The sequence below is a fragment of the Cucurbita maxima genome, unplaced genomic scaffold (assembly GCF_002738345.1).
Source record: "Cucurbita maxima cultivar Rimu unplaced genomic scaffold, Cmax_1.0 Cma_Scf00013, whole genome shotgun sequence".
Taxonomy (NCBI): Eukaryota; Viridiplantae; Streptophyta; class Magnoliopsida; order Cucurbitales; family Cucurbitaceae; genus Cucurbita; species Cucurbita maxima.
The window spans coordinates 1,024,734-1,044,620 of record NW_019272029.1 but is presented as its reverse complement, the minus strand read 5'-3'; the positions used below and the strand labels follow the sequence as shown (position 1 = coordinate 1,044,620).

Here is a 19,887-nt window from a genome sequence, read left to right as displayed (position 1 = left end):
TCAAATATGTGATACCAAAAAAAAAAAAAAAAAACGAACAATCAACCAACGCTGCCCAAATTATTCACTTTATTCTGCTGTATATTTTTTATTTATTGTTCGGGCATAATTCAAGAACAAAATGAATGACTAAAAGATCCATTTGTGAATCAACTCGTCATTATTAGCAGGAAAGTTAAACAAGTAAATTCCATCATCTTTAGCTATCCATAAGCAAGTTCCTTGAGTTCCATTTCTGCACCTATCACGAAGCCATGTGTTCTTCGACTCAGGCCAAAAAGTTTCAAAAGTGACATATGCATCCGGCCTCTCTAATCTGCACCAAAAGAGGGTTGTTCCCCAAAAATTTACCTTAAAGTTCCATTGGAAATCATCTCCACGATTAGGCAAATGGTGAATCCCCAAATCATCGTCTTTGGACTGACAATGCACTGTCAACGGAAGCGTGCTTAGACCATTAGCAACATGAACGTAATACCTTGAAGGTTTCGGTTGATATATAATTCCCGGAACCTGAGCCCCAACAAAAGCCACCATGCCCAACAACAAAACAACCACATTCTTAATCATTTTCCTAATTTTTTTTTTGTTCATCTATGTATTGATTATGTGAATATAAATATACATCGCAAACATAAATTAAGGAAAAGCATGTAACGTTTTAAGAAAATGAATAAATTTATTATTTGATTTATAGTAACGTTCAAAACTTACCTTAAATATAAATAGAAAATACAGACAACGGTTAAATATATGGTAAAAAGGTTTGCATGATACACCATGATATATTCTTATCCATTTTGAATTTTTTTTGGGATGATTTTGAATCAACGGAAGTACCGTTCGGAAAAATGAAACATAAGATATTATCTGTTTTAGCTTGTTATGTATTTCATGATTTTAAAACGTGAACCAAATGCTACTACTATTCCAATGAACCGTTTATCAAATCATTGTAATTGATGTTCGAGTTCGAAGAGAAGGAAGAGATATTCGTAAAGTGGGTTTTTTGATCCGATAAAGAATCAAACCTATTTAAATGTTCCTGTTATTCAATATTTCCTTGAAAAGGGTGCTCAACCTGGGAACGGGTCATGATATTTTAAAGAAGGCAGAGTTTTTACAAAACTTCACCTTAATCAATAACCTAACTCCGATATATTTTCATATGTTCATGAATAATTCAAGAACAAAATGAATTAATAATAAAGGTTTGGTTCTTTATCTCGTAATGATCCAAGTATGAACCAATTCATCAGTTAGCTACATGGTTTCTCAAGTAAATTCCATGAAGGTTTGAACTTTCATCCCAATTTTATTTCTCATTCTTAACTCTATATTGTTTATCGAGTAATAATATTTTCATATCTATTAACACTTTTGAGTTGTAGATATTGTGTTAGTTGGTATCAGAGTCAAGTTGGTAACCAAGGTTTGATATTATTACTTAACGAGATGAATGATAGAAGTGCTTCTATGGGTATAGCTATGAAAAAGCTTGTTGGGAATAATTATAATTATGAGAAGTTATGTATCGAAGCTTTAATTATTGGAAGTTATGTATCGAAACTTATCTACAGCGGCAAAATTTGTGGGATTTAATTGAAATCCACAGAATACTGAATTACGCCGAAAATGGAAGATCAAATGTGAAAAAGTTTTATTTACCTTACGAATTTTGATTAGCAAGGAATATATTGATCATGTTCGTGATTTAAAGTCACCAAAGCAAGTGTGGGAAACACTTCAAAGCTGTTCACTAAGAAGCTTGATTGCAATTTCTAGAGAATGAACTAGTTATGGTAACTCAAGGTAATTTTTCTGTTGAAGAATATTTATTGAAAGTGAAAAAATATGTGTTCTAAATTTTAGAATTAGATGCTGAGGAGCTAGGGAGTGATGCTCGATTATAGTGGATTACAAAAAGACTTTATACCCTTTGTTTCCTCAATATAAGAGTGGGCAAAACAGTCCGGCCCACCAGTTTCTCCTGGTTCTGGAAGAGGCATTTCTTCAGGTGTAGTTGAGTCGGGTTTCAATAACTTTGGACCAGTGGGGCGGGGTGCTCAACCTGATAAAAATCCTAATGGTTTTGTGGATGTTAATTGGCTGGTGACGTGAATGACAGACGCTCCACAAGAGATTTTTATTTTAGAGCAGACTCCGTTACAATTTCATGGTGTAGTAAAAAGCAAAACACGGTTGCTTTGTCAAGCAGAATATGTAGCTGCTGCAATGATGTTTGTGGCTCAGGAGACTTATTCCAGAAATGTGTTATCGCAGATGTTGAATTGCAGAAAATACATATTAATGAGCAAGTTGCAAACACGCTAAAATGAATGCCAAAGTGAATTTGAAGTTTTTCTTAAACTCTCGAATTTATTGAGAAATAAGCTTGCAACAAGTGAGGCTGTCAGAATTTAGTGCAATTTAGTTTGAATTCTATTTTTTATTCTTAACTCTATATTGTTTCCTTAAAAAAAAAAAAATATATATTTTCTTGTGTCATATTCTAACTGAGATTATTAGAGATGATTCAGAACTACAATTCGATAGAAGAACTTTGGGGCACCCTTGGGGTATTCGGAGATTATTGGAGATGATTCAGAACTACAATTCGATGGAGGAACTTTGGGGCACCCTTGAAGTAATGCACCAGGTTCCGTAGCTAACCGAGTAGCTATAGAAGCATGTGTACAAGCTCGTTGAGTGACGTGAGTTAACAAAAAAATTTCATTAATCTTCAAAACTTACAAGTTAGCAACAAAAACATCAATCTTTCTAAACAGAAAATAGAAAATACTCGCAAAACGTGACACTAAGATGGTCGGTGTCTTGGTGACACTACGATTTGTTCTCCATTTTGGCCTGTTACGTATCTCATGATTTTGAAACATGAACCAATGTCTCTATTAGTGGATATTGTCCATTACCTCCGAGGAAAAGGCAAAACATAATCGCCTTGAATTCGGGACAGCTATTCGAAATCTTAGTGAAAGACTGGATTTGTTATCTCATGTTTACTTTTCGTGAAAAAATACCAATTGAAGTGGAGGGCTTCTTCAAACAATGAGTTGGGTCAACTATTCAATCAAATGATATTGAGCATGTTTTATGTTTCCCATTTCTTCTCGAGAAACAAGTGGGCTATTTCTTTTCAAAATTATTGAAACCCGAACGTATCTCTTCCAAGATGTCTTCTTTTTGTCCATTACGTATCTCATGATTTTAAAACGCGAACCAAATGCCTACTAGTGGATGTTGTCCATTTTGACCCTTGACCCATTACATATCGTTGTCAGTTTCACGATTTTAAAACACCCATACACTTATAAGAAATGATTCATTCTCATCTCTAACCGATTAAGATCTCACAAATAAAAACTAAGATAAAAAGTTGATAGAAACTTATTTACTTAGTTGTGTACATCATTAAACCTATTTACATACGTTTGATGGTGTGAATTTAGCTTAAAAATGAGTACTCGATTAAATTATATCAAATGATAGGTAAACAATTAAATAAATTTATACATCAAAAAAAAGATAGTATTATAAGTGAAAAATAGTACATTATTTTATACATTTATTTTTCAAATATCGTCCTTCTTTTTGGTTCATAAGTCTTAATGACTGAGATCGAAACATCTGAGATGATAATTAATAAGTTATTAATTTAGCTATAGTTTAAATTTGGTGGGTAAATATGCAAATTATTTTTTAAAAATAAAATAAGTAAACGAAAATGTGTTTAGTTTATAAGTTTCATGTTTTTTTAAAACCTTTTAATCTAATTTTCACATTAAAAAAAATGTCAAAGTCAAACTTAAAAGGGCATTTTGGTCATTTTTGCCTGTATCTACCGATGTATAAAAATTTAAAACTATCAACAAGGGTTACCCAACTCATTCTTTTTATTCACCTTCAAGTTCGGTATACATTTTCATTTGTTCATAAGCATGAATAACTTAAAGGTTTGATGTACTTTTCATTTGTTCATGAATAACTCAAAGAACAAAATGAAGTACTTTATCTTGTAATGATCCAAGTATGAATCAATTCTTCCGTGTTAGCTGCATTGTTCCTCAAGTAAATTCCATCGTCTTTAACCTTCCAGATACAAGTTCCTACATATCCATCTTGGCATCTATCACGAAGCCATGTGTGGTGTATTTCTGTCCAAAAGCATTCAAAAGAGATGTATGCATTCTGCTTTTCCACTTTGCACCAAAAGAGGGTTGATTGCCAAACATTAACCTTAAAACCAAAATGGTAATCATCTCCTCGATGAGACAAATAATGAACTCCTAAATCATCATCTCTTGACTTACAGTGCACCATTATACCAAGAACTTTTAGATCGTTAACCAAATGAATGGTATAACTAAAAATTTGCGGCTTTAACTTGAGCTTCTCAGACTCAACATCGAGTTGAGCCCCAACAAAACTTACTGTCACGAGCAACAATGCAGCCACATTCCTTATCATTTTCGGACCAAATTTTTGTTGGGTCTGTCTATTAATGTTGGACATGAGGTAAATATATAGACAAAAAAAGAAATTAAAGAAAATTAATTATCTAACTAATTTTGCGGTATGCAACATAATACTCCATTAACTACGTGCCTAAAATGGAAAAATATCGTTATTTAGAAGACTAAAAATAGATTACATATTGTAAAAAATCTAAAAAAATTAATGTGTTCCTAATTTTGTGCAACACAGTTCATCATAATAATTTATTTTGACATTTCACTTATTTTTTATTAATTAAAATAATTTCAGGTAAAAAAATTTAAAACTTAGTCATCACATACAAGTTCCTTTGACGGAGTCATCTGTTTTTCTTCGACTTAGGTCAAGCTATCAAAAGAGACATGGGTACCCGACTTCCCTCATCTGCACTAAAAGAGGGTTGTTATCCAAATGTTTTCCTTAAAGTTCCATTTGTATTCATCTCCCCGATTATTCAAATTGCGAATTCCCAATTCATCATCTTTGGATTGACTATGCACCACCCACGCGAGGTTGCTTAGCCTGTTAACAACATGAACATTATACATTATAGGTACCGGTGGAGGTACTTGAGCCCCAACAAAAACGAGAAATTAAGGAAATGGTTTGGTTTTAAGAAAATTAATCAATAATTAATCTAATTAGGTGGTAATTTATGATAATATTGCATTAGATATAGAAAATATTTCATCAATTTTCAATACAACTTACCCAAGTAGCAACAAAAATATCAATATTTGGAAAGAGAAATAAAAAATACAGACAACTATTAATCGAGTATATATGGTAAAAACTAGTAATCAAATTAAATTATATCAAAATATAATTATTTAAATCATATTTAAATATTCAAATAAATTTATATAATAAAAAAGAAATGGTATAAAAAGATTATTGCCATAATTATAAAATACTAATTACTTTCTTATAATATAAGATGAAAAAATAATGCTAACAATTTAGAAATACAAGTAATCATTTCAAATTTTTGTTGTTAATTTTCAATTTTAGAGAAAAAAAAATTAATTTAGTTATCAAATATATTTAAAAAAAAACATTCAACGGGTGATACCCAACTTATTCTTTATTCGAACTTCAAATTTTGTTGTATCTTTCATTTGTTCATGAATAATTCAAAAACAAAATGAATTAATAATAAAGGTTCTTTATCTCGTAAAGGTCCATTTATGAATCAATTCATCAGTATTAGCTGCATTGTTTCTCAAGTAAATCCCATCGTCTTTAAACTTCCAGATACAAGTTCCTACATTTCCATCTCGGCATCTATCACGAAGCCATGTGCTCCTCTTCTCAGGCCAAAAGCATTGAAAAGAGACGTTTGCATCCGGCCTATTCACATCACACCAAAAGAGGGTTGTTCTCCAAAAGTTAACCCTAAAGTTAAATTGGTAATTATCTCCCCGATTAAGCAAATGATGAACTCCCAAATCATCGTCCTTCGACTGGCAGTGCACCATCATACCGAGGATGCTTAGATCGTTAACGAAATGAATGTAATACCTGGAAAGTGGCGGCTTTATATTGATCTTCTCAGACTCAACCTCAAGGTGAGCCCCGACCAAACTCACTGTCACCAGCAACAATGCAGCCACAGCCCTTATCATTTTCTGAACCAAATTTTTGTTGGGTCTATGTATTAACGTTGGACCTGNAAATATATAGACAAAAAAAAAAAAAAAAAAAAAAAAAAAAAAAAAAAAAAAAAAAAAAAAAAAAAAAAAAAAAAAAAAAAAAAAAAAATTAAAGGGATAAATTAAGAAAATTAATTATCTATCTAATTTTGGGTTATGCAAGATAATTTCATAGTAATACTCCATTAATTACTGTGTCTAAGATAGAAAAAGATCCTTATTTTGAAGATTAAATGGATTACACATGGTTAAAAGGTCTAAAAAAAATTAATATCTTCCTAATTTGTTTCATCGTAATAATAGGTCGAGAAATTTAATATCAATATTTCAAATAAAAAATAGAAAATATAGAAAATTATTAATATATAATCTCTTATAATATATGAATCAGATTTTCTACATAAATAAATACATTATCATATAATTAAAAAACAAAAAAACAATCCATAGTTAATGAATAATTCAACCGTTTAATGAATTAATAAAACTGGTCTATTATGTAAAGATTCAATTGCAAACATTCTAGCACGAAAATTAAACCAGTAAATTCCATCTTCTTAAGCGGTCCAAATACAAGTTCCTTCTACTCCATATCTGCACCTTTTACGGAGCTATTTGTTTTTCGACTTAGGCCAAAAGTTATCAAAAGAGACATTGGTATTCATCTCCACGATTAAGCAAATTGTGAGTCCCCAAATCATTGTCCTTCGACTGATAATTCCCAATTAATCCGATGTTGCTTAACCCATTAACAACATGAGTGTTATACGTTGTAGGTACTGGTGGAGGTAACGTAATTCTTGTAACAGAGCTCGAGCAAAAGTCACCATGATAGCAACAAAATAATCACATTCCTAATCATTTTCTTAAACATTTTTTTTTTTGGTTTATCAATCTATTAATATTATGTGAATATAAACATATCTCACAAATGGGAAATTAATGAAAACGTATGGAATAGTTTTAAGAAAATTAATGAGCCATCTAATTTTGCGTTATTAAATTTAATTTAATGATAATATTTCATTAACTCAATAAAAATATTAATAATTCTAAATACAAAATAGAAATAAGGTAAAAAAAGGAGTACTCAAATTAAATTATATCAAAATATAATTAACTATATTTAAATAATTAAATAAATTTATATAATGAAAAAGAAATAATATTAAAAGATTATTACCATAATTATAACCATTATAAATTATTAAATTAAAATTATAGTTATATAATTATAAAATGTTTTCTAGACGCTATAAAAATGTTTTCAATTCATGGTAATACTTTATTAATTACGTGCCTATGATGGAAAAAGATAGTTATTTAGAAGATTAAAAATAGGTTATCTAAAAAAATTAATATCTTTCTAATTTTATGCGATTTATTAACTTTTCAATAATGTGGTATATAATATTTTGTTGATTCGAATATATGAATAATACTAGACAATCTTCTTGAAAGATGATTTTTTTACCAAGTATTCTACAAGTGGCTTCGGGTGATATTCAAGTTTGGCATTCGACGGAAGAACTTTGGGGCACCCTTGGAGTAATGCACCAGGTTCCATAGCTAACCGAGTAGCTCTAGAAGCATGTGTATAAGCTTGTAATGAGTGACGTGAGTTAACAACAAATTTCATTAATTTTCAAAACTTACCTAAGTTAGCAACATAAACATCAATATTTCGAAACAAAAAATAGAAAATACAGATAATCAATTAGTATAATACAAAATATATTAAAAAATGTGTCAAAGTTAACCTATAAAAGTATTTGATCATTTTTACCGGTCTACAAATGAATTAAAATTTGGTAATTTTTGTTATTAATTTTAAATTTTGGAGGAAAAAAACTTAAATCAGTTATGAAATATATTTGTATGAAAAAAAAAAAAAAAAAAAAACGAACCATAGAATAGAGTGACCCAATTTATTTTCTTTATTAAACTTCGAAAAGTTGTGTACTTTTTCATATGTTCATGAATAACTCAAGAACAAAATGAATAAATAATAAAGGTTCGAATTTTTATCTCGTAATGATCCATTTATGAACCAATTCTTCAGTATTAGCTGCATTGAATCTCAAGTAAATTCCATCATCTTTAATCTTCCAGATACAAGTTCCTACATCTCCATCTCTGCATCTATCACGAAGCCATGAGCTCTTCCTCTCAACCCAAAAGCATTCGAAAGAGATATATTTATTCGGCCCATCCACTCTGCACCAAAATAGAGTTGTTTTCCAAAAATTAAGCTTAAAGTTAAATTGGTAATCCTCTCCCTTCTGTAAATGATGAATTCCTAAATCATCGTCGCCCGACTTACAGTGCACCGTTATATCGGGGATGCTTAGATCGTTAATCAAATGAATATAATACTTGGAAATTAGCGGTTGTATATTGATCTTCTGAGACTCAACCTCAGGCTGAGCCCCGACCAAACTCACAGTCACAAGCAACAATGCAGCCACATTCCTAATCATCTTCGAACCAAATTTTTATTGGGTCTATCTATTAATGTTGGATCTGAGGTAAATATATAGACAAATTTTTTTTTAAAGAAAATAAATTATCCAACTAATTTTGCGTTATGCAAGATAATTCTGTGGTAATACTCCTTTAATTACGTGCTTAAGATGGTTATTTTTGAAGATTAAATATAGGTTATCTAAAAAAAACCAACATCTTCCTAATTGTGTGGAAGATCCGTTCAATTTATTTTTTCAATATCAATATTCTAATTTTCTAGTTTTAATTCTAATTTTCTAGTTTTAATTTAAAAACTATGGGCACGTTACATATCTTATATTTTATTACATATCTTATGATTTTAAAACGGGTCACATTTCTTATGTTTTATTACATATCTTATGATTTTAAATCGTGAACCAAATGCCTCTTTTAGAGAGAGGTTTTCACATCCGAATCGATGTCAGTCTCACCATTTTAAAACTGGTCTATGAGGATCCGTATACAAGAAGGAATTGGAATACACTTATAAGAAATGATTCATTCTCATCTCTATCTGATGTGGGATCTCACGTAAAGAAACTAAGATAAAAGTTTCTTATTTCCTTGTGCACAACATTATACTTATTACGATACTTATTATGGCTTGGGCCTCACGGAAGGGGCTTCTTCGCCCTCCACCTAAGCTGCCAGGAAAGGCCCAAAGTCAATTCGAACAATGAAACTTCATAGGGTCTTTCTGTCCAGGTGCAGGTCCCTTTTGCCTTTACACTCGAGGGTCAATCTCCATCTGGCTCGAGGAAACCGTTGCACGCCTCCGTTATCTTTTGGGAGGCCTACGCCACTTAACTTTATTATAATATAAGATTAAAGCTATAAATACTATATTATAACATTGAAATGGAATTATAAAGGAAAAGTAACGCATTATTTTATATATTTATTTTTCTAAAATCTAAATATCATTCATCTTTTTCGTTCATAAGTCTTAATATCATGAGATCGAGATATAAGTTGATAAGTTATTAATTTGGCTAATTTTTGTTGGTAATATGCCAATCATTTCTTAAAATTACTTTTTCAAAATATGGAAAAAAAACATAAAAATGATTTATTATTAAACTCTATTTAATAGTTTGAAATCATCGTGATGGTATGAAAATCATTTTCATAAAATGATAGTGAGAACGTTTGGACAAATAAGATTCATACTATCTTTCTTAATACTAATTACCCACAAATTGAAGATAAAATCGAGTCAGAAGATCGAATAAAATATTTAAAATTTTTATTCGATGCAATTATAACCCCTGACAACGATAAAGCAAGTCTTCAAAACTCGATTGGACTAAGAAAAATCCATAAAGAAGTTCCTCGATGGTCATACAAATTAATCGACGAGTTAGAACGCTGGGAGAAAGAAGAAGAACAAGAAAAAGAAGACGAAGACAAAGACGAAGAAGACAAAAAAAAGACGGCGCAAGATCATCAAATTCGTTCAAGAAAAGCCAAACGTGTCTAATTTTTACCGACAATCTAAACTCTGAAGATCAAGATATTGATATCACAAATCAAGATATTGATATCACAAACCAAGATATTGATATCACAAACCAAGATATTGATATCACAAACCAAGATATTGATATCACAAATACTGATGATTCGGTAAATGAAAATCATTTTCATAAAAGTAAATGAAAATCATATTTAATCTAATTTCTTCGCATTTGTGACCCTATAAATTTTAAATTTGAGCCATTTTGGTCATTTTGCTTTACAAAAATAAAATAAAATAAGCGAATCATCAATAAGGGATACCCAACTTATTCTTTTTATTCACCTTCAAGGTTGATATACATTTTCATTTGTTCATGAGAATGAATAACTCAAGAACAAAATAAATTATAAAGGTGGTTGATCACATATTGATCCAAGTGTGAACCAATTCATCCGTATTAGCTGCATTGTTTCTCAAGTAAATTCCACCATCTTTAAACTTCCAAGTACAAGTTCCTACATCTCCATTTCGGCATCTATCACGAAGCCATGTGCTATTCTTCTCGGGCCAAAAGCATTGGAAAAAGATATATGCATTTGGCTTATCCACTTTGCACCAATACACAGTTGGTTTCAAAAAATTATAGGCAAAGTTAAATTGGTAATCATCTCCCAGTTTAAGCGAATGATAAATTCCTAAATCATTGTCGACCGACTTGCAGTGCACCGTCATATCGGGGATGCTTAGATCGTTAACAAGATGAATGAAATACTTAGAAATTGGTTGTACATTGGTCTTCTCAGACTCAAACTCAAGCTGTGCCTCGACCAAACTCAAACCCACAGTCACGAGCAACAATGCAGCCACATTCCTTATCATTTTGTGATCTAAATTTTTGTTGGGTCTATCTATTAATGTTGGACCTGAGGTAAATATATAGAAAAAAAATTAAAGAAATGGGATTAAGAAAATTAATTATGTAACTAATTTTGCGGTATGGAACATAATTTCATGGTAATACTCCTCTAATTACGTGCCTAAGATAGAAAAAGATGGTTATTTTCAATGATTAAAAATAGGTTATCTAAAAAATTAATATCTTCCTAATTTGATGCTAGATAGTTTTAAATGCATGAATATTTTTAATTGTTAATAGATAATTCAACAACTATATGAATTAAAAAAACTTCTCTCCATTTGTGAACTAACTCATCTGTTCCAAAGTTGAACGAGTAATCTCGAGAAAAAAGAATTACGAAATACTGATGGTAACCCTTATTAAGAAATTAAGATGAAAAGTTGATGAAAACTTATTTACATGTGGGATAGGTGTAGATTTTAATTAAAATATAATTAATAAATGATATTTAAATAATTAAATAAATTTATATATATATATTAAAAAAAAATTCTAACCCTTCTAAACTACTAACAAACTTTGTTATAATATAAGATTATTATATTAAAAAGTTATAATATAAGATTAAAGCTATAAATATTATATAAAGGATCCACAAAACTGTACTTTCTTTATTTAACTTCAAATAATTATTTTTCATGTTGATCCACTAGTTAACTAATTAATCAATTCTAGTTTAGCATCAGATATTTGTCTTATAATAAAATATTAAATATAATATATATGGTAAACTATAATTTATTACTAAATATCCTTAAAACTCGACCGCAAGCTAAGCATTGGATTTAAACGAACGTGAAGCTTGAATCTGAAAAATTCAAAGAGGTTGAGAAACACTTTTCGTGAAGATGTCAACAACCTGGTTCAGAGGAGGCATAGAGAAACACTTTCTTGGCCATCAAAAATTGCAAAGGGATTGTCGCTCAGTAGCGATGCTGCCTTGGCTTCGGCGAGAATATGTTTAACCCATGAAGAGGGATTGTCGCTTAGCGACGATGCTGCCTTGGCTCTGATGAGAATATATCTAACCCCAAGAAGTAGAAGGGGAAACCTAGAGCAAGGGGCAAAGACAATGTTGAAGCCGAAAGAGTCGCTACATTGGGCGAAGGAGCCAATTTTGGCGAGAAGGGCAGTCGAAAGAGTTGCACATTGGGCGAAGGAGCCAATTTTGGCAAGAAGGGTGGCTGCAACTTGGTTGGCGAAGTGGCCAGTGCGGCACCCAGATTCCGAAGGTAAATCTCTGCAAAAGGTTGATGGGCTTGTCGAGATTCCGTATATTTCTGAAGATAACACTGATGAGGATCCTGAGATTAGGGTTTCTGTGAAGGATGAAGGGTTGATTGGGAAGAAAATGAGAGAGGCTATATTGGCCAAGGAGGAAACCGATTGGGTTGGAAAAGGTGAGATTGTATATACAGAGTATGACGAAAGGTGATTTGGAGGTCAATAGGGTGGAGCCAAAAAGTAATCAATCAACTCCGCCTACGACAGCCATGAAAACTGCCCCTACGGCGTCAAAGCCAGTAGGGGTGGTGGAGAAGAAGATTAAAGGATTCAAAAGCCATTGAAAAGAAAGGATCGGGGTTGTTAAACCGAGAGGGCTCTGATACCATAAGAATGTTTGATTAATTCACCACCTAAATGGTGTGAAGTTATCTTATTTATAATTAAATAAATTGCAAAGATATGGAAAGAGTATTAAAGGGAAATAACAATAAATGAAAATATACATATAGTATTAAGTCAAATATTTAATATTTGCCTTATAATAAAATATCAAATATAATATATAAGAGAAACTATAATTTATTACTAAATATCCTTAACACTTGCGTATCTCATGATTTTAAAACATGAACCAAATGTCTCTACTAGTGGATATTGTTATCTCATGATTTTAAAACATGAACCAAATGTCTCTACTAGTGGATATTGTTATCTCATGATTTTAAAACATGAACCAAATGCCTCTATTAGTGGATATTGTCCATTACGTATCTCATAATTTTAAAACGTGAACCAAATGTCTCTACTAGTGGATATTGTCCATTTTGACCTCTTACGGTTGTCAGTTTCCCAAATGTCTCTACTAGTGGATATTGTCCATTTTGACCTCTTACGGTTGTCAGTTTCACACACTTATAAGAAATGATTCATTCTCTTCTTTAATCGAATAGAAACTTATCTACTTGTTGTGTACATCATTAAACTATTACATATGTTTGATGGATGGATGTGGATTTAGCTAAAAATGAGTACTCAAATTAAATTATATCAAAATATAATTATTTAAATCATATTTAAATATTCAAATAAATTTATATAATAAAAAAGAAATGGTATAAAAAGATTATTGCGATAATTATAAAATACTAATTACTTTCTTATAATATAAGATTAAAGTTATAAATACTATATTATAACGTTGATGATAAAATAATGCTAACAATTTAGAAATACAAGTAATCATTTCAAATTTTTGTTGTTAATTTTCAATTTTAGAGCAAAAAAAAAAAACTTAATTTAGTTATCAAATATATTAAAAAAAAAAAAACATTCAAGGGTGTTACCCATCTTATTCTTTATTCGAACTTCAAATGTTTGTATCTTTCCTTTGTTCAGGAATAATTCAAAAACAAAATGAATTAATAATAAAGGTTATTTATCTCGTAAAGGTCCATTTATGAATCAATTCACCAGTATATAAAGGTTCTTTATCTCGTAAAGGTCTATTTATGAACCAATTCATCAGTATATAAAGGTTATTTATCTCGTAAAGGTTCATTTATGAACCAATTCATCAGTATATAAAGGTTCTTTATCTCGTAAAGGTCCATTTATGAATCAATTCATCCGTATTAGCTGCATTGTTTCTCAAGTAAATTCCATCGTCTTTAAACTTCCAGATACAAGTTCCTACATTTCCATCTCGGCATCTATCACGAAGCCATGTGCTCATCTTCTCAGGCCAAAAGCATTGAAAAGAGACGTTTGTATCGGGCCTATTCACATCACACCAAAAGAGGGTTGTTCTCCAAAAGTTAACCCTAAAGTTAAATTGGTAATTATCTCCCCGATTAAGCAAATGATGAACTCCCAAATCATCGTCCTTCGACTGGCAGTGCACCATCATACCAAGGATGCTTAGATCGTTAACGAAATGAATGTAATACCTAGAAAGTGGCAGCTTTATATTGATCCTCTCATACTCAACTTCGAGGTGAGCCCTGACCAAACTCACCGTCACTAGCAACAATGCAGCCACAGTCCTTATCATTTTTTGAGCAAAAGTCACCATGATAGCAACAAAATAATCACATTCCTAATCATTTTCTTAAACTTTTTTTTTTTTTTTTTTGTTTATCAATCCATTAATATTATGTGAATATAAATATACCTCACAAACGAGAAATTAAGGAAACCGTATGGAATAGTTTTAAGAAAATTAATGAGCTATCTAATTTTGCGTTATTAAATTTAATTTAATGATAATATTTCATTAACTCAATAAAAATATTAATAATTCTAAATACAAAATAGAAATAAGGTAAAAAAGGAGTACTCAAATTAAATTAGATCAAAATATAATTAACTATATTTAAATTAAATAAATTTACATAATGAAAAAGAAATAATATTAAAAGATTATTACCATAATTATAACCATTAAAATTATAGTTATATAATTATTTTAGCTATATTAACATATTATAACAAAAACTTTATAAAATGTTTTCATTGTAACTTAAATAAATTATAATTATAACACTCATTATAGCTATATAAAAGATGTTATAAAAATGTTTTCAATTCAGGGTAATACTTTATTAATTACGTGCATATGATGGAAAAAAATAGTTATTTAAAAGATTAAAAATAGGTTATCTAAAAAAAATTAATATCTTACTAATTTTGTGGGTCGTAATAATGTTTGAGATTTATTAACTTTTCAATAATCTGGTATATAATATTTTGTTGATCCGAATATATGAATAATACTAGACAATGTTCTTGAAAGATGATTTTTTTATCAAGTATTCTACAAGTGGCTTCTGGTATATTCAAGTTTTGGCATATGTTCGGCAGAAGAACTTTGGAGCACCCTTGAAGTAATGCACCAGGTTTCGTAGCTAACTGAGTAGCCCTAGAAGCATGTGTATGAGCTTGTAATGAGTGACGTGAGTTGACAACAAATTTCATTAATTTTCAAAACTTACCCAAGTTAGCAACCTAAACATCAATTTGATCATTTTTAGTGTCTCTGCAAATGAATTAAAATTTGACAATTTTTGTTATTAATTTTAAATTTTGGAGGAAAAAAACTTAAATCAGTTATGAAATATATTTGTATGAAAAAAAAAAAAAAATCGAACCATCGACTAGAGTGACCCAATTTATTTTCTTTATTAAACTTCGAAATGTTGTGTACTTTTTCATATGTTCATGAACAACTCAAGAACAAAATGAATTGATAATAAAGGTTCGATTTTTTATCTCGTAATGATCCATTTATGAATCAATTCTTCAGTATTAGCTGCATTGAATCTCAAGTAAATTCCATCATCTTTAATCTTCCAGATACAAGTTCCTACATCTCCATCTCTGCATCTATCACGAAGCCACGAGCTCTTCCTCTCAGGCCAAAAGCATTCGAAAGAGATATATTTATTCGGCCTATCCACTCTGCACCAAAATAGAGTTGTTTTCCAAAAATTAAGCTTAAAGTTAAATTGATAATCCTCCCCCTTCTGTAAATGATGAATTCCTAAATCATCGTCATCCGACTTACAGTGCACCGTCATATCGGGGATGCTTAGATCGTTAATCAAATGAATATAATACTTGGAAATTAGCGGTTGTATATTGATCTTCTGAGACTCAACCTCAGGCTGAGCCCCGACCAAACCCACCGTCACAAGCAACAATGCAGCCACATTCCTAATCATTTTCGAACCAAATTTTTATTGGGTCTATCTATTAATGTTGGACCTGAGGTAAATATATAGAGAGATTTTTTTTAAAGAGAATAAATTATCCAACTAATTTTGCGTTATGCAAGATAATTATGTGGTAATACTCCTTTAATTACGTGCCTAAGATGGTTATTTCTGAAGATTAAATATAGGTTATCTAAAAAAAATTAACATCTTCCTAATTGTGTGGAAGATCCGTTCAATTTATTTTTTCAATATCAATATCCTAATTTTCTAGTTTTAATTCTAATTTTCTAGTTTTAATTTAAAAACTATGAGCGGGTTACATATCTTATATTTTATTACATATTTTATGATTTTAAATCGTGAACCAAATGCCTCTTTTGGAGGTATACGGGAAGGAATTGGAACACACTTATAATAAGAAATGATTCATTCTCATCTCGAACTGATGTAGGATCTCACGTAAAGAAACTAAGATGAAAAGTTTCTTATTTCCTTGTGTACAACATTATACTTATTACGATAATTATGTCCGGACACAAGGCTAGAGGCATCTCACTGATGGCTTGGGCCCCACAGAAGGGGCTTCTTCGCCCTCCACCTAAGCTGCCAGGAAAGGTCCAAAGTCAATTCGAGGGAACAATGAAACTTCATAGGGTCTTTCTGTCCAGGTGCAGGTCCCTCTGCCTTTACACTCGAGGATCAATCTCCATCTGGCTCGAGGAAACCGTTGCACGCCTCCGTTATCTTTTGGGAGGCCTACGCCACTTAACTTTATTATAATATAAGATTAAAGCTATAAATACTATATTATAACATTGAAATGGTATTACAAGGGAAAAGTATCGCATTATTTTATATATTTATTTTTCTAAAATCTAAATATCATTCATCTTTTTCGTTAATAAGTCTTAATATCATGAGATCAAAATATAAATTGATAAGTTGTTAATTTGGCTAAGTTAAGTTTTGTTGGTAATATGCCAATCATTTCTTAAAATTACTTTTTCAAAATTTTAAATTTGAGCCATTTTGGTGATTTTGCTTTACAAAAATAAAATAAAATAAACGAATCATCAATAAGGGATACCCAACTTATTCTTTTTATTCACCTTCAAGGTTGGTATACATTTTCATTTGTTCATGAGAATGAATAACTCAAGAACAAAATAAATTATAAAGGTGGTTGATCACATATTGATCCAAGTGTGAACCAATTCATCCGTATTAGCGGCATTGTTTCTCAAGTAAATTCCACCATCTTTAAACTTCCAAGTACAAGTTCCTACATCTCCATTTCGACATCTATCACGAAGCCATGTGCTATTCTTCTCGGGCCAAAAGCATTGGAAAAAGATATATGCATTTGGCTTATCCACTTTGCACCAATACACAGTTGGTTTCAAAAAATTATAGGCAAAGTTAAATTGGTAATCATCTCCCAGTTTAAGCGAATGATAAATTCCTAAATCATTGTCGACCGACTTGCAGTGCACCGTCATATCGGGGATGCTTAGATCGTTAACAAGATGAATGAAATACTTGGAAATTGGTTGTACATTGGTCTTCTCAGACTCAAACTCAAGCTGTGCCTCGACCAAACTCAAACCCACAGTCACGAGCAACAATGCAGCCACATTCCTTATCATTTTGTGATCTAAATTTTTGTTGGGTCTATCTATTAATGTTGGACCTGAGGTAAATATATAGAAAAAAAATTAAAGAAATGGGATTAAGAAAATTAATTATGTAACTAATTTTGCGGTATGGAACATAATTTCATGGTAATACTCCTCTAATTACGTGCCTAAGATAGAAAAAGATGGTTATTTTCAATGATTAAAAATAGGTTATCTAAAAAATTAATATCTTCCTAATTTGATGCTAGATAGTTTTAAATGCATGGATATTTTTAATTGTTAATAGATAATTCAACCAACTATATGAATTAATAAAACTTATCTTCATTTGTGAACTAACTCATTGATACCACCTGAAAAAGTTCTATTCTTCTTCGACTCAACTCAAGCCAAAAACTATCAAATGAGATATGTGAAAATCACTGCAAGGAGTAAAATTCGGATTACCTTATTGATCGAATATCTCAAGTCAAGAACATTGTTTGAGATTCAAATCACTCCACAAGTAGGATCGATCATGTCTAGCTTGAATGATTCTTGTTGATCAAATATCTCAATAAGCATTCCAAAAGTTGTAACATTCATACTTTCAAATATCTCAACCCACCATAAACGCATTTGCAAGAGTGGCAACATTCATATTTAATGGTCATAATTAATCATTATGTAATTGTAATCTAATGTAAATAAAAAGTCATAAAATACATTAATGAAATACAATAACTCTCACTTACTCTAAATTGTAATTCATCCAAAATTTATAGTATGCAACTTCATTTTTCTTCAATATGACATAAATTGAAATATCTCTGATAAACTCCATTCTTCTTCAATATGACATGAATTGAAATATCATTTGATCAAAATTTTGATTTTATAGATTCAGAATGAGAAAAAAAAATTTCTATGATCGATCGGTATAAACATCAACAACTCCGAGTTGGATTAGTTTCTCCTCAACAAAAAGTGCTTGGACCAATAAAACCCTACCTAATGGCGAGATAGAATACTTAAACGGTTGATTCTTTTTTTCGTCTTAGATTCCACCTTTCAGAATGAAAACAGAGAAATGCTTCATTATCATCTGAATTGCATTTAGTTGGTTGGATTGCACCTTTTTGAATTGATGGTCGTTCATTAATTAAGTCCTCCTAGACACTCTAAGATCCTTTTTCAAATCTCCTGGTCCCTGCTGAAGAAAGGGAAAAGAATTTCACGTTCTTCCTTTCGCTTTCGGGAAGAGAGGATTAAGAAAATCCTTCCTTTTGCAGCATTTCGCTCAAAGGGTTGAAGGGAGAAGCGGGTTCAAGTACTTGAATAGCGTATCTACCGAGTCTTTTTATTATAGTTTAATATATGATATGAGAAAAAAAAAAAGAAATGGCAAGATAATTTGTATATACCAATGGAGGAAATAAATAAAAAATGTGGAAAACAAACATAGATTCTCTACAATGACAGTGTAGACCAATTAATTTTAAGTCTTTTTTAAATTAATTCAATTGTGAAATAAAATATCACTAATATTCGTGTTATGAGCATTTGAAAATATACTAATATTCGTGTTACGAGCATTTGGGTGTTTCTGTTTGAGCCGTACAAGACGAAATTATCATATACGATTCCCCCCATAGTTTCCCTAATGATATAAGAAAACAATCCAAAAATTGATACCTTACCTAAATAAATAAAATTTGATAATTTCAACGATATTTTCTTTTCTTCATTGAAGTATATTATATGATTGATGTCTCTTGGTTCATATCACATAGGCACCGGGTTTCTCCAGTTCCATTTGTATTCATTTCCACGATTACTTAAGAAACAACATAGTTTCAATTAAAAATATAAAAAAAAATGTCATAAAATTAAAATTTGGAAACTATTTTTGTTGAGGAATAATAACAAAATGAATTAATAATAAAGGTTCATTTATCTCATAATTATCAAGTATGAACCAATTCTTCCGTATTAGCTACCTTGTTTCTTAGTAAATTCCATCCTCTTTAACCTTTTAGATATAAGTTCTTACATTTCCATTTTGGCATCTATTACTAACCACGTGTGGTGTACTTCTGTCCAGATTACGTGAGTTGCTCAAACAATCCCAATCAGCCCCTCTCACGGTAGAAGAACAAATAATGACTATTTATACCGGAACGAATGGTTATCTTGATTCATTAGAAATTGAACAAGTAAGAAAATTTCTCGTTGAGTTACGTACTTACGTAAAAACGAATAAACCTCAGTTTCAAGA

At 30.7% G+C, this 19,887-nt stretch overlaps 5 protein-coding genes across 5 annotated transcripts; all 5 read right to left on the bottom strand.

Moving 5' to 3' along the window:
- Positions 1-129: 129 nt before the first annotated feature.
- Positions 130-570, bottom strand: LOC111488300 (S-protein homolog 74-like). Its single transcript, XM_023135999.1, has one exon. It carries the CDS (start codon positions 568-570, stop codon positions 130-132), a length of 441 nt encoding a protein of 146 aa, XP_022991767.1.
- A 3,459-nt stretch (positions 571-4,029) lies between these two features.
- Positions 4,030-4,488, bottom strand: LOC111488298 (S-protein homolog 1-like). Its single transcript, XM_023135997.1, has one exon. It carries the CDS (start codon positions 4,486-4,488, stop codon positions 4,030-4,032), a length of 459 nt encoding a protein of 152 aa, XP_022991765.1.
- Positions 4,489-10,554: 6,066 nt separating this feature from the next.
- Positions 10,555-11,013, bottom strand: LOC111488297 (S-protein homolog 74-like). Its single transcript, XM_023135996.1, has one exon. The coding sequence runs from the start codon at positions 11,011-11,013 to the stop codon at positions 10,555-10,557; it is 459 nt and encodes a 152-aa protein (XP_022991764.1).
- A 4,530-nt stretch (positions 11,014-15,543) lies between these two features.
- LOC111488296 (S-protein homolog 5-like) lies at positions 15,544-15,999 on the bottom strand. Its single transcript, XM_023135995.1, has one exon. It carries the CDS (start codon positions 15,997-15,999, stop codon positions 15,544-15,546), a length of 456 nt encoding a protein of 151 aa, XP_022991763.1.
- Positions 16,000-17,180: 1,181 nt separating this feature from the next.
- LOC111488295 (S-protein homolog 74-like) lies at positions 17,181-17,639 on the bottom strand. Its single transcript, XM_023135994.1, has one exon. The coding sequence runs from the start codon at positions 17,637-17,639 to the stop codon at positions 17,181-17,183; it is 459 nt and encodes a 152-aa protein (XP_022991762.1).
- Between the last annotated feature and the right edge of the window lie 2,248 nt (positions 17,640-19,887).

Excerpts from the sequence above, each read along its gene's own strand:
- LOC111488300 (XM_023135999.1), bottom strand. The coding sequence starts at position 570 with ATGATTAAGAATGTGGTTGTTTTGTTGTTGGGCATGGTGGCTTTTGTT.
- LOC111488298 (XM_023135997.1), bottom strand. The coding sequence starts at position 4,488 with ATGATAAGGAATGTGGCTGCATTGTTGCTCGTGACAGTAAGTTTTGTT.
- LOC111488297 (XM_023135996.1), bottom strand. The coding sequence starts at position 11,013 with ATGATAAGGAATGTGGCTGCATTGTTGCTCGTGACTGTGGGTTTGAGT.
- LOC111488296 (XM_023135995.1), bottom strand. The coding sequence starts at position 15,999 with ATGATTAGGAATGTGGCTGCATTGTTGCTTGTGACGGTGGGTTTGGTC.
- LOC111488295 (XM_023135994.1), bottom strand. The coding sequence starts at position 17,639 with ATGATAAGGAATGTGGCTGCATTGTTGCTCGTGACTGTGGGTTTGAGT.